At 38.8% G+C, this 15433-nt stretch overlaps 2 protein-coding genes across 4 annotated transcripts in view; one reads left to right on the forward strand and one right to left on the reverse strand.

Annotated features, from left to right (window-relative positions):
• Positions 1–5063, forward strand: part of atp1a3a (ATPase Na+/K+ transporting subunit alpha 3a) — a 52753-nt gene extending 47690 nt beyond the window's left edge. For all 3 annotated transcript variants that reach the window (XM_079653304.1, XM_079653305.1, XM_079653306.1), the window contains 6 exons: positions 144–267; positions 1234–1379; positions 1527–1657; positions 2525–2626; positions 2873–2964; positions 3397–5063. In XM_079653304.1, coding sequence (XP_079509430.1) covers positions 144–267; positions 1234–1379; positions 1527–1657; positions 2525–2626; positions 2873–2964; positions 3397–3425 — 624 coding nt within the window. In that variant the 3' untranslated portion in view covers positions 3426–5063. The remainder of the gene's footprint in view (positions 1–143; positions 268–1233; positions 1380–1526; positions 1658–2524; positions 2627–2872; positions 2965–3396) is intronic.
• Positions 5064–11169: 6106 nt separating this feature from the next.
• On the reverse strand, positions 11170–15066 carry LOC307023101 (uncharacterized protein). Its single transcript, XM_079656132.1, has 5 exons — positions 14606–15066; positions 14000–14146; positions 13270–13304; positions 13135–13173; positions 11170–12293 (listed from the first exon to the last, which is right to left on the reverse strand). Exons 1-5 carry the CDS (start codon positions 14668–14670, stop codon positions 12193–12195), a joined length of 387 nt encoding a protein of 128 aa, XP_079512258.1. The 5' UTR covers positions 14671–15066; the 3' UTR covers positions 11170–12192.
• Positions 15067–15433: the final 367 nt, after the last annotated feature.

Raw genomic sequence — 15433 nt, forward strand, 5'->3', positions numbered from 1 at the left:
GCAGTGTGTTACCAGAACCAGTTTTTCATGATTGGAAAGTTAAGAATGTAAAGGGGGGAAAAGCATCATAAAGTGAATGCATTCAGTGTAAACCATCCACTTCTGATATAAAAGCACTAAAAGATGAATGTCTCCTCCGTCAGGTACCAGCCATCTCTCTGGCCTATGAAGCAGCAGAGAGTGACATCATGAAGCGCCAACCCAGAAACCCACTGAGGGACAAACTGGTCAACGAGAGACTCATCAGCATCGCCTACGGACAGATCGGTAGGTGCCAACGCGACACTAAACAAACTAACGACTGGACTCCCAATATCAATTGAAATGACAATGACTGATTCATTGACTTGAAAATGATCATAGTGCTTCCGCTAAGAAAAGAAAACTCATGTTGAAATGAACGGCAGCACTGATTGAGGTTTTCTGTAACTCCAGGTCTGTTCACAGTTTCTTTCCCACTAACAAGTCCTTAAACAATGCAGAGCCCACACCGTGTCCCTTTCCTTATTTCCCTTGATCCTCCTTAGCAACATTGATGGTATGCTTAGCAGTGGTGTGTTATTGATATGCATAACCTCTGGAATGTCCAAATTGTCCAATCAGAACTAAGCCGTGCAATAACACAAAGATATTGTCTTTCTGAACGCATGTTGACACCGACAAATGATCCAACTGCAGTAACCATCAAAAATATTTTTGCTGTTGGTTAATGATGACCTATTGCGCACATTTTAATCCAATGAATTGTTTTAACAGTCTTGCAGTTGTTTTAAAAAGTATATCATCTGACCCCAATATGCAGTGCTTTGTAAGGGATTGTAAACACTACTCACTACGTAGTACTATAACCAAATTAGTAAGTTGTGCATTTCAACTTAACGGAATAGTATGTGGATTTTGTGTACGAGAGAAATGAACTCATGTATTCTACATTAGCAATAATGAAACACCAGCCTACTGGAAATACTCAACTGAACCACAAAGCATTGGGTCTTTTCAGAGAAATAGGTCCAGGTGTTACCAGTCTATGGGTGTTACTGAGGTATGTTACTTTATTAGGTTTAATTAGAAAGTAACCAATTTGATTCCCAGTATGTGGTCAGTTTAAATGTTTGCTGCAACATCTTTGGAGATCAAAGAGCAGCCAACCTTGCCGTCAGTCATGTGATGCAGTCTCGTCATCAGTTTCAATGATTTAAAGGGGGGTATAAACTACAAACTCTGTTTCTGCAGGTATGATCCAAGCTCTTGGCGGCTTCTTCGCATATTTTGTCGTCTTGGCAGAAAATGGTTTCCGGCCGTATGATCTTGTCGGCATCCGGCTCAACTGGGACGATCGCTCCAACAACGACCTGGAGGACAGCTACGGGCAGCAATGGGTAAGAGTGATCTGACACAGCATCAGTGTTCTGCTGCTTCAGGGGCTCTGTGTGATTGACCTGACGGAATAAAAGAAAGCATTAATACAAGTAAAAACCATTTATTATCACAAATCGCATATATTGTTTGTTTCTTCCTCTGTGTAGACCTATGAGCAGCGTAAGATAGTGGAGTTCACTTGCCACACAGCCTTTTTCGTCAGTATCGTGGTGGTGCAGTGGGCGGACGTCATCATCTGCAAGACCAGGCGTAACTCTGTGTTCCAGCAGGGCATGAGGTCAGTCACACTGCTCTGAGGTTCATTCTAATTGTGTCTTTATCTTCAGCTTGTGATCACAGTACCAACTGTCTGGTACCTTCTACAACTTGAGTCAGTCGGTGCCAATGCATTAGCATCGTGCGGATATAGTCGATGTTCTTACCACATGCAGATACTGCTGGATGTTCGTGGTGAAAAGGAACTCATTTGCATTTACTCAACTACTGTACTTCTATTTTTCAAGTAGATTCATTTAGTATTTTTTATTTTTTGCTTCTTATTGCTACCTTTGCTGCACTATTTGCATTGAATTGTTCCCTTCTATTAATGATCAGAACATGTGATACAGTTAATATCAATGCAGTACTCAGAGAACATACTTTTACTCAAATATTAGAATAATATACACCCATCTCTACTAATGCAGGTATTTGATCAGTAATAAAAAGCAGTTCAATCTCAAGAGGAATGGGGAAGTGTTGGCAACTCTGCATTGCTTTGTTTGTTGCAGTTTCCCACTGCTGTCACTAAATGTCACTAGAGAGCCAAGTTAACCTGACACACCTTTAATTTATAGCCCCAATTTATGGGATAGGTTATTATTGTTCCCTTTTTCCCCTCCACCTTGTCTGGTTCTTACCCGGTCTATCCTCTTTTTGTTCTGCAGGCAATATTTAAGGTGCTAAGACACAAACCCGGATTCTGATGCTGCTATAGCCTGCAGGACATCAACTTTGAAGCCATTTTATGATCCAAAAGTAGATTTAGAATCTAACTGATGTAGTCCTCTGTTTACGCAAGAGCGCAGAGACAACACATGACCCTTGTAGTCTTAAAGTGGCAGAAAACATTGATTCCTCTCTTTGTGAACTTATTGTCTTGCAGGAACAAGATTTTGATCTTCGGCCTGTTTGAGGAAACGGCCCTGGCTGCTCTCCTTTCTTACTGCCCAGGCATGGACGTGGCACTACGGATGTACCCGCTCAAGTAAGCTACACATCAGTTTAATGCACATTTATATTTTCAGGGGTATTCAATTACTAAAGATTGTGGTAATGTCATGTAATTCAAGTTTGTATTCTAAATATTATATCTTAGAGGTCCTTACAGCTGCAACAGCAGTAAATACCACAACCTCCCTTTATAATACACAAATAAATCCTTTTACTTTTAAGGCCGGTGAATGAGTAGTGTGTTCTTCATTAATGTATCATTCGCTCCGTTCTCTCTCAGGCCCAGCTGGTGGTTCTGTGCGTTCCCGTACAGTTTCCTCATCTTTGTTTACGATGAGATCCGAAAACTCATCCTTCGGCGAAACCCAGGAGGTAAGATAACACGCACAGACACACTCATACCTGCAGCATGAAAGTTGCAGACTTTTAAAATTAACCAAATAATCATTCAATAGAAAATGGTGTTAAATCGTTTTATTCAGGGTAGCACTATACTACAGTACGCAAATATATTTTTCTCTCCTATTATTGCGATTAATAATACACATTTTAATTACATTCTAGCGTGGATTTTACTGGGTGAAAATAAGTCAAATGCAAAGGGAAAACATATAAGCTATACATTACAAAGATAACCAAATAATCAATCGTTTTTCAGGTTACAACTTTTTAGGACTCATTTTAAAGTCCTAAATTACAAATTGTATTTTTGCCTTAATGCTAATCACTTGATTACATGTGTTGATGGGTAACTCTTCTCTCTTTCTTGTGTCCCTCTTTTCCCTCTCCTCTTCGTCTCTACAGGCTGGGTGGAAAGAGAAACATACTACTAAATTATCAAAACATCATTTAATTCTCAGCCGTTCTCCAACCCTTCTTCTCGTAGTCCCTCTCTTTCCTCCGTCCCTCCTTCCCTCCCCTCTCAACAACTGTTCAAGAAAATAACCTTTCCTCCTCCTCCTACTCTCCATCACCATCCCTTAAAGTTAGAACAAAACATTGCGCGGACTAACAACAGAGGAGGATAGGGTTAGGGTCTGTCCCTGTCCTCTCTGTCCCTCTGTCCTCCTGTGTTATCCAAAGTCTAAACAGCATATGTCTGCCAGTAGCACTGATGAGCCAATCGTATAAGTGCATTGTGAGCCGCGGCCCCTCTGCATACATGTCCTCAAACTTAATAAAGAATATGAGACAAGTAAAAAAACGATTCCTAAGTGGGGATTAGAGCAGGTGGGTGTTGTCTCTTTACTTTTCCTGCCAGAGAGAAGCCATCCAGATGCCGCTCCTAAATCTCTGCCATTTCCTGCCATCCTCCATCCCTTCCTCTCTTTCTCTTCATACGTACGCACTGCCAAGCTACTACTGCCGTCCTCCCTCCTCCTCCTCCTGCCCATCAATAAAGAATCAATCTCACCATAAAACTTCACTCACGACCCTCAACAAGGTGGAAAAAAGGTCACTTCCTCTGCCCCATTCCCTGTCTCCCTTCCTCCCCCCCATGTGTTATTTGTTGTTGTTTTCTATTAGACGACTGGGTGTTTTTTAAGAAATTGTTCGTTTAAGTTTTTTTTTTAAGTTTGGAGTGGGTCTGGAGAGTTGCTCGTTTTCATTCAGACATGACAAAGCACACTGTCTCTTTCTCTCTTCTTTCTCTCTCACACCCTGACTGCCCCTCCCTCCTCACCCTGCCTGTTTATCTGTCCCTGTCTGTCTGTTGGTGAACACCGTGCAAACCCTCCGTCCTTGTGAACCTCCACCCACTTTGAATACCTGCCTCCTCTTATTCTCCCACCCTTGCTCCCCCCACTCTTTCCTCAAACCCCCCCCCCCTCCAACCTCATCCCTGTTTAAAAATTACAATTTTAATGTGTCCTCGGAAAAAGAGAAATCTCTCTGATTTCCTTATTTAAATCAGTGGAAATATGGAATAAGGCACTGTACCTTAAAGGTGGGGTAGGTAAGTTTGAGAAACCGGCTCGAGATACACTTTTTGTTATATTCCATGAAATGCTCTTAACACCCCGATAGCAATGAATATCTGAAGTGCTTTGACAAAAAATCCATTAAAAAATGTCATCTGTGGAAGCCGTAGTACTGTAAAAAGCACGACCAATCATTTTAGCCGGCCCGGCTAAAGTAACTGGATGGCCTACCTGCCTGTCAACCTTCCATCTGTGCACAAACTTATCTCGTGCCCTCATTGGTCATGTGCGTGTTCGTGTATGTTGGAGGAGGGGCTCTGTAAGGAAGTGACAGATTTGTTCCGGTTGTGTATTTTCAAATTATAGTGCACTCGAGCTGATTTCTCCAAAATTACCTGCCCCACCTTTAACTTGCCAAACAGCAGCGAAAACAAAAAAAATTAAATTAAATACAATAGAAGGATCTCTCTTTTTTTCAGCTTTCTCTCAAGTTTGTTTTTGTGTGGAGTTTTGTCAGAAAATTGAAATAAATGCTGTGACCAACTCTTATTTATGGCAGCAGTGTCAAGTCCTCTGTTTTCTACCACATCTCATGTCTACAAATATGCTGTTAAGTTAGGCATTTGGTAAAAATGTTGTTTCTCTGAAAATAGGATTAAAGAACATTTTTCCAGAACATTTTCAATCTGTTATGGGCAACAGGCTCTTACACACATAGTACATTGAATTACTGCAGAATCCATCAGTTCAATACGACTTCAAGAACTCCTTGCAGGGATCAGAATCATATGTTCAGCTTTGTAGGTAAGAAACAACAGTCTCACCAAAGACAAAAGGTCCAAATAGTTTCCTACATTATTTCATAATCTCTCTTAGCAAATGAAGTTTGCCCAGCTGTCGTGAAAATATAGATGTTCAAATGTTCTTTCTTTTTAGCACCTACAACCTATGTTCTCGTTGGCCACTTGGTGGCAACAGAAACAAGCTGTGAACATACTGTATGAAAACTGTTAAGATGAAATGGCGAGCTCGACAGCTAACAGTTGCTTATGTACACATTATGCTGTTATGAAGCAATATGATCATACATTCAGTCATGTTCGTGCCCACCTGAAGTCCAATATTCAATATTTTTTATCTCTGTTCTTGGTCTTCACCAACCTCAGGGAAAAAAGCCTTTTTGTTGCTAAAGGCCTACATCCACCTACTAATGTCCCTTACTATGTCCGACTGCTGTTTGATGCTGAACAGGTAGGTACAGTCGGTTAAGACATTGCTATTTAAATACAATTATTATGCAAATATCAATAAAGGACTTCACGTCCATGTTGAAGTTACGATCTTTGATAAAAAGTGTATTCTTGACATGCCTTAATCTAGTAAATGTGTCACGAGCAGTGATGTGAGACATGTTAAGTGAAATGGACCTTGTGTTTATTTGTTGGTTTTGCTCATGGTTTTGCTATACTGTTTCAAAGCACAAGTAAGAACTTCTAATTCAGAACTTTGAAGCTGACACGGACAAGAAGTTCTGGAAGCACTCAGTAAAAACAACTGGCAATTCCGTAACTCTGCTGAAGGAGAGCATGCAATATAATCAAAAGCACCAAGAACACTTTAATGCACGGACCTGTTGGTGAAATAGTTTCCTACGTGAGTCAAGAATACATATTTTAAAGAAAGAATCAGGAGCATTTTTAAAGTATTGCAATATGAACATTGCTTTGCCATGGCCTACACACTATCAACATAATGTCAAGGCTATGTTTGCTTTTCTCTTTAGAAAGAAACTTCTGTTGCTATGAGAAGGCTTTTTTCTTGCACATGAACAGGGCAGGCCTGTGATGTCTGCAGAGGAATTCAACTAAACAACCTTTGGGGGAAAAATGTAGTGACTTGAACAAACAAAAGGTTGGAATGACCGTAACACTGGTAAGAACACACAGAAGATGTCTTCATGTAACCTCTTCTATAACCATCATGTAGAATGTTCCCTCATCCTGTATTACAGACCCTCTTTACAACTATCTGCAGGCTTTTCAGGGTCGTCATCCTCAAAATGTGTGGCTCAAAGTGTTTGGAACCCACAACGTACCTGAACATCCTTCCAACTCAAGTAAGTTTAAACAGTGTGTGAGGGTTAAACACATTTCATAACAAACCATCACACAACAGGCAAAATACAATTTAACTCTTTCAAAGTTAGTCAGGGGTAAACTCAATAGATTTTATGTATTACCTTCCAAATCATTTATACTAGACTCTAATAAGGGTTATTCCTGACTGGCTAAGGTTCTAACGTATAATTTGCTCTTTTAATTAAAGTGTTTTATGTAAGACCACAGGTTTTATTATAACCCTTTTTGGAAGAAATCGTTTTTCAATAATTGATGAAAGCAAACTGATTGTTAGGGTTAGTGCCTCTGTGTTGCTTTACAACATCAGCAAGGCCCTTTCCAGGATGAGGCCCCTGGATGCGGTTCTAATGGCCGCAGGCGGACACGCTGAAGTAAAACCATCTAATCGTGGTTTGCCCTAACCACCATCTACAAAGCATCAGATTCTTACGTTTTTAGTTCATCTGTAAAATGTAATATGATTCTTCATAGAACCCTCGGAATACTTGAGGTTTATAGGTGAAACCTTGATAAAAAGTATATTTTTAGAGGCTCCTTGGATGTGTTCTTTATGACACCCTTCGGAATGTATAAAGAGTTATCTGTAGAACCATATTGGTGGCTTATTGTCAGCACCCTCATAGTGGAATGTTGGGTTCTAGGTGAAACCCTCTGAAAGGGTTTCTGAGTGGAACCTTCATTAAAGGGTTCTCTTTTGAGGACAGTTCTAGGTAGATACCTTATACGTTTAGGTTATGTGGTAGTTAGCATCCTTTATGGTTCTAGTTAGAAAAACTTGTATGATTCTAGTTAGCATCCTTTATTGTTCTAGTTAATATCTTATAAGGATCTAGTTTGCAGATGTTATGGTTTAAGTAAGCACCCTCTATGGTCATAGTAAGCACCCAATATGGTTCTAGTTAGCACCTTTATTTTTGTTCTAGTTAGCAGTCTTTATGTGTTCAGTTAGCACCTTTTATGTTGCAAGTTAGCAGCTTTATGGTTCTTGTAAGGACCCCATATGGTTCTAATTAGAACCTAATATGGTTCTAGTTAGTAAATGGTTCTAGTAAGTATATTTTAGTAAGCACCCTTGTTGGTTCTATCTAACACCTGTTATGGTTTAATTCAGGGTTATTCAATCAACCCTAATATTAACACATTTTATTATACAGTAACTGCTCTAAATGTAAATACATAAACAAACAGCTGTGATGTAATTGGGAGGACCATGTGTAACAGGGTTTTAGGCCGTAGCCATTTCTAAATGTGTGATATTGAAATATAACTGAAACAAGGAGGCAGCAGTATCTTCTGTTCAGCACCAGTAACATGTAGCCAATATGAACACATTTCCCAACAAGCTTTCAAATCCGCTCCACAAATCATTTTCTAATATCCAGTGAACTACTCGACAGGGACATCTATTCTGCTGCTGCACTTAAAGTGCCAACAACACAATGATGCTCGAGCACAGAATACTGTTATACATCCTAAAGCTTTTCAGTTTTTTTGGAACAGGACTTTCTGCTGTCTATATTATTTTTGCATTTATATTTTTACAATTTAAATTAGTTACCTGATTTGGCATTAAACTTGTTTAGTTTAATTGCTTTGTAACCTAAGTTTACATCAATTTCTAATAACATTAATAGTTAATAACACAAGCAAAACCACTTAATGTACAAAATATGATGAATTGTATTACTTTAATTTTAAATTCTGTTACACAATAAAAAAACAGGAGTTTAAAGAATATTACATGCCATACCTGCAAGGGTTATACAACCATATTGAGTTGTTTATTGTGTAAATAATTTAAACAACTGAATTAATTATTTATACAGTTTATAAACAGTTTCTTTATAAATAAGCAGCCTGTGACTCTGTTTGGGATCGATAGTTTTACGCCTCTACTCGTGAACGGATGAGTCAATTCAGTTTTAAGTGTGTGTGTGTGTGTGTGTGTGGGTGTGTGTGTGTGTGTGTGTGTGTGTGTGTGTGTGTGTGTGTGTGTGTGTGTGTGTTTGAGCAGACTGTGTTTCATGAATACTATTACAAGGCTCACAGAGCAAATGAGTGCTCCTACTTGACACACACACACACACACACACACACACACACACACACACACACACACACACACACCCTTCTAACCCAGGGATATAGGTCACCTCCTTCGTGTGCTCATTGTTTTTCTTTCTCATATTTCCTCGATCTCGAGTGCCGTGCAACATTTGATAATTTCTTCCTCTTGTTCATTAACAACTCAACCCTTACACACGCACACATTTTTGTTTTTTTGATCACCACCAAGTTAGTAATATTTCTATGTATTTCAGATTAGTTTGTCAAATCAAATATTTGCTTTATGTACAATAAAACAATAAAAACCATCTGTTTAGAGAAATAATTGTTACAGAAAGTCTAACAATGCAACATACCCTGTGTTAAATTAGCACATTGTTCCTAAACAAGGTCTCAATAAAATACTTACAGATAAATGTTAAAAGGTCAAAGTTATGTTTAGTGCGGACCCAGAATTAAATTACACTACAAATACTTTTGCAGAGTTCATATAATGTAATCACGAGGTACATACAGGCTTCACACACACACACACACACACACACACACACACACACACACACACACATCATAAAATATACCCTAAAATACTTGTAATGCAGTATTATTAATTGTGGTATTTATACTTTTACTTACAGAAAGTAAAAGATAGATCTAAATACGTCAATGCATTTAAAAACAAACCTATCTTCAGTATTTGGTAAGTGTTTCCCATCGATGTGAATATTATATGTTAAATGTGCTACACCTACAGAAACAATATTGTGTGCTGCTGGCGTCCCTTTGTGTTTTCTCTTCTCTCTGTATATAAAGTGAGTTGTATCTTATAAGCGCCCCTTGTGACACTATAATAAAAGTATTTCATTCTTAAAGGCCCACACACACAAACCCACAGCCATAAATCCACTAACAAACATCTGTTAGAATAACAAATATAGGAGATGCCTTATAGCGCTGCAGCTCCACTCTGCTCATTATGATGCTCACACACGCACGCACGCACGCACACCCACCCACCCACCCACCCACCCACCCACACACACACACACACACACACACACACACACACACACACACACACACACACACACACACACACACACACACACACACACACACCTTCCTTTCTTATCCATCATAACAACCACACTAAACCACCTTTCCCCCAACACACACACACACACACACACACACACACACACACACACACACACACACACATTCTCTCAATCTTCTACCCACTTACACTCCCAGCCCCCTCCTTCCACCACCCCTCTTCTCCAAATTACACACACACACACATCCTCTCTCAATCTCCTACCCGATTACACCCGCACGCTAAAACCCCTTTTTGCACACCTCCCCAGCACACACACATCCCCTACCTTCCCTAAAACCCTTTTTCGTTTCCTCTGACTATAACACACACACACACACGCACACACACTCACTGGCTTTCTTTTTGTCAACCACTAACCCCCCTCCTCCCCTAGCCTTCCCCCCTCCTCCCAGTAATCTGGCTGGCCCGTGGCCTCCTCTCTCTCGCTCCACTGTTCTGTGTGATAGAATATCGATCGGTTTGCCTCGGCTTGGCGTGGAGCAGGAGGAGGGGAGGGGAGGGGGGGGCGTCTGTAGGGCTGTAGGGAGGGTGTGTGTGTGTGTGTGTGTGTGTGTGTGTGTGTGTGTGTGTGTGTGTGTGTGTGTGTGTGTGTGTGTGTGTGTGTGTGTGTGTGTGTGTGTGTGTGTGAGTTAGAGGGGGGGCAGTGGTCAGACATGCTCCAAGGTTGTTACCACAGCAACAACGGGGATGGGTCAGAGGGTTGCCATGGTGCCTAGGTCGCAGGGTCAGGGGGAGGGTCTTCCATGGCCCTCTTCCTCTCTGTGTGTGTGTGTGTGTGTGTGTGTGTGTGTGTGTGTGTGTGTGTGTGTGTGTGTGTGTGTGTGTGTGTGTGTGTGTGTGTGTGTGTGTGTGTGTGTGTGTGTGTGTGTGTGTGTGTGTGTGTGTGTGTGTGTGTGTGTGTGTGTGTGTGTGTGTGTGTGTGTGTGTGAATAGAAAGGGAGGCGGGTGGAGGAGAGAGCGGTGTACAGTCCTGCTATATTGGGTGTGTTAATAATGAATGGTGTTGTATGGGTCGCTGTCTCTTTCTCTCTCACTCCATCTGTGTCTCACTCTACCTCTCCGTCAGTGTGTCGCAATAATATATGAAGCAATCGAACATTGCCTCGATTTAAGTCCAGTTTTGTTTTTTTAAAGTACACTTTATCAAAGAAGACTTTTGTCACCGCTTTAAAAAGCAATGATGGTTGTAAAATTGTAGAATAAACAGGACATCCTCAAATAAAAAATAGATAATTTCCATGTTTCAGCATTTAAAACATTTTAGACAAAGTATGATTTGAGAGAGAAAAGTTACACTTTATTCCAATATCCAATAACAGTGTGAGCCTTTTATGACATTTTATTATGAAATAAAACACCTTAGACTTTATTATAACAATTCATGTTTATTATTTTTCTTTTTCACATGTGATGCTTCTGTACCTCACACAGAAATAGATTCACTATTCACTAAATCTATTCCAAAGTCTACACTTTTTGTGTAACCGGCTTTATTAAAAATCTTAAATACTATTTTGTAAATTGTGTAACTTGCTACTGTTAAATACCGTCAAACTATGTGCAATATGTGCTTTATGTGCAATATATACTTTATATACATATGCCATCTTTAATAACTGTAATATATACCGGGCTTCTAAATCCTAAGAACTGCTACAGGATTTGATTTGTAGATTTGATTTGTTTTTGATCGGTATTTTTGAAAATTATGTAACTTTTTTAGTTTTTATCTTTTTTTAGCATATTGTTTATTGTTTATTATATTATAACTTAGTACTTTTTTAGCATATTGTTCATTATATTATAACTTAGTACTTTTTTTTTACGCATTTAAGATATGCAACACTAAGCTGTCTGTGGCTCTTTCCTGCTGTAACGCTGCAAATGTCCCCTCTGTGGGACTAATAAAGGTATTCTGATTTACTGGAATAGTCTTTTTTATATGTTTATTTGTTTATTATTCAATTCTGTTAACATCTTTACAGTAGATATTTTCTAGCAGAAATAAACTGAAAAATGCTGTCTTTTAGTGTTTGATGTGTTCAAACAATGTTGATTTGTTCGTAATGACACATATTTAGTGTATATTCTCTCTCATTAAACATAACACTTACAGTACCTCAGCAGGAGAATATTGTAGTGATATTTTGATGTGAAATCTGATGAATTGAGGTGAGATTATTAAGGAGACATAATGTAAAACCATCATTAAATGTTTTTTTTAAAAGTGCATATTCCGCAAATCAAAAGACATTTCTGCCATCTTATAGTGACTTTAGAGCTGCGTAATGTGTAGAAGAGCGGCAGTGTGAACACAGCGACCCTCTGGTGTGTTCAGTTACATTGTGTTTAATTAAACCTGCTGGACGAGTGCTGAGGTTGTTTGCAATTGTTCTTTCCTCGGCGGAACTGAACCCGCGCTCTTCCTCTTCTTCTCCAATAAAACGACAGCAGCTACAGGACAGAGAGGAGAAACTACTGAGAATTACATAGATTGCTGTAACAAAAACAAATCTAAATCTAGGAGCAATATTAACCTAATTTGATATGTTCAAAAGCTCTGTCATAATTGGTTATTAAGTCAAATATAATGTGATAAATACCCTATTTTAACCTATGTATACGCTATAACTTAATGTGCCAAAATATGAATTATTGTTGAGATAAAAGAGATGTGTTCAGGAAATATTAAAGTGTTAAATGTGAGGTTTTTTTTCGCCCATACACTCCATTGATGTACTGTCGTAGAAAACAAAACGTACAATATGAAAAAAAACACTCAATTCTGAACCTGTTTGAACACACAATTCACTTTAAAAATCTTTGCACAAAAGTCAAATTAATTTCAGGACTGATTTATTTATGGGAAGTGTGATAATGTGTCCACTTTACACTTTTCAACCTGAGCTCAATTGTGATAAATGTAACAGAGGAACGCTTCAGTGTTTAGAGAAGTGAAAAATGTTTTCCGGGCTGCGGTTAAGAATACAAATTCACACCCAGCTCGACTTATCTGGTCAAAAGCACCTTAGTCCCAAGATTTCCTTTTTTTAGATTTTAAGCCAGTGGACCAAATAGGATCTTAAAGTCACAAGGCGTCCGTGCAAAGCCAATCTCTCAGTGCCGCAGACCCCCAGCCCCTTCCCCTCCGATATCCTGCTTTATACCGCAGGGTTATCAAACAGTGCCTGTGCATCTGTGTGACTGATGTCAGACACATTTCTGTGTTACTCTCTGTGGGTTTAAGGAATATAAATATAAATCCATGTTTAAACAGCTTTAAACAAAAGCTCACCAAACAGGGAAAGAAGTAGGATGTAAAACTGGAATTGTCCTGCATCAGAAAAAGACAAGCAACAATTATTATTTTTAAATATATCAGAATTTAAAACTGAAATTTGGAGTTTCCCATCCTACACTAAATACTCACCAGACCTACTTGTTGTTGAAAGTTCTATTATTAAACTGTTGAAAATAAGAAACAGAGTCATTAATAAGTGATGAAAGCACGGGTCCATTTTGAGTTTTGCTGCCTTAGCATGTCTTTGATTTATTTTCCCCCTAAATTCATCAAAAGTTAGCATTAGAGGGCATTTTCATATTTGAGTATATCAATTTAGAATGTTGTAACACAAAACTGTGCGTCTCCATGTAAACAATCAACTGGGTAAAAGTTCCATGGTGATATCTATCAGTTTAAAAATGTCAATGTATTCAATTTCATTATAAGGAGAATAAAATGTGTGTGCTGCCTACATAGATTAATGGTGTAAAATCATAAAAATGTGGATAGTTACACAAGCTGAAATAGTTAGTTAAATGATTTACTATTCCAATTTGGAAAATGGTGCTTATTTCATTATAGAACGATAAAAATGACAAATATCTTTACGTTTTTTTACTCTTGGCTGGACAAAATAAGCAATGTCAGCTCATTTGTGGCTGGCATTTTATAACAATTTATCTAAAAATGAATTGATTAAATAAAATAAAAAGTCAGATTAATTAGTCAAAGTAAATAGTTAGTTGCCTTTAAGGTGATACAAAGTGTTTTAAGGGCGTTAATCTTACTCCAAAACACACATTACATGTTTTTATTTTGTCATAGTTCCTTCACTTTATAAGGATGATGTAATTGAACAATAACTGGATGTGTTTACATGATTACAGCCCATGTGAGGACGAGGATGAAGGAGTAGTTCAGGCCCCGGTTGAACTCCTCTTCGGGGAACAGAGAGCAGCAGTTCGGACTTTGGACCACAAGGTGTCGCTGCAAGCTCTGCGGCAGCATGCTCCGCAGCGACGACCTGCAGGAACAGAGAGAGCCAGACACATTTATGCTTTTAGTGCACTGAAAAACTAGATTATCCATGGAGCCTGGGTCATCTTGGCTCTTTTGTTTATCTACAAGGAAGTGCACATTATTTTTGATAGTATTCTATGATGGCCTATATTCTGAAAAGCATAAACAAAGATACTTATTATACCAAAGCTACTTACACCAAGCAGCTTTAAACACATAGAACAATGTCAAGAAGGGCTTTTTTGAAGGGCTTTTTTGGCTCAAGGGGTGATCAGAGGGTCAGTGGTTCGATCCCCACGCCTGCAGTCAAGACTCAAGAAGTATTTTTTAGGCAAAATATTTAACCTCAAACTGCTCCCTTAGGCAAGTCTATAAACTTATGTACGCTAAGTCATGTTGGATAAAAGCGTCAGCTAAATAACAATTAATGTAATAGCTTCGCCAGACTGTTGCGTTCACGTACCTGAGGTCATAATGCTGCACCTCTGGAGCTCCTTTCTCACACACAGAGACCTCAACTTCACCCATATGGTCATCCAGGTTATAATCTCTTTCCTGATTTGTTTTTTGACAAGGAGTACTTTACCGCTCCCCGCTGATCTGCTTTGGTTTTCAGATGTTCAATTTCCGCATTGTCGCTACGGTCACCGGGGACCGTGCAGTGGGAGGAGGAGAGGGCGGTGTGCTGTTCTCTTCCGGGAAACACAGTCCACTCGGCGGGCATTCTCCTCCCTGAGGAGCCGTCTGACCACCATATTTGGATTTGTACCGTTACTCATGTGTCTTTTAGTCTAAACTAATTTTAGTGGTCTTGTTTTGTTTGTGACAGAAAAGTTCACAGATAGGAAGGTTACTTTGATTTATCCTGTAATCCAACCATTGATGCCCATTTCTAATGCCGGTGTAATTCAATGTGTAAATAGTGGCACTTTCATATTTCTCCATGGGGGAAATATGAAAGTGCCTCAAAGTAAAAACCATCAAACTAAATCAAAGCTTTTAATTTCTAATGAATTCAATGTTTTAATTGGTCTAAAAGTAGTCACATGTTAATGTGTTTTCTTCAATTTTTAATGAATTTCCTTTCAAGTAAATGTATTATCATATTGGATTTTAGCATTTGGTTATGATCAATAGTGTCTTAATGTAGTTCATATCAGGTAAATAGTATCAATATTAAAAAAAGATCAATACATAAATATAGTATTTTTTCTCATTCCCTTTAGAAAAAACCTTTTTCAAATGCTTTGATTGGACAGAATGTCCAACCGTGTGTCAAGTGTATGTCAGT

This window comes from Notothenia rossii (genome assembly GCF_949606895.1).
Source record: "Notothenia rossii genome assembly, chromosome: 10".
NCBI classification, from domain to species: Eukaryota; Metazoa; Chordata; class Actinopteri; order Perciformes; family Nototheniidae; genus Notothenia; species Notothenia rossii.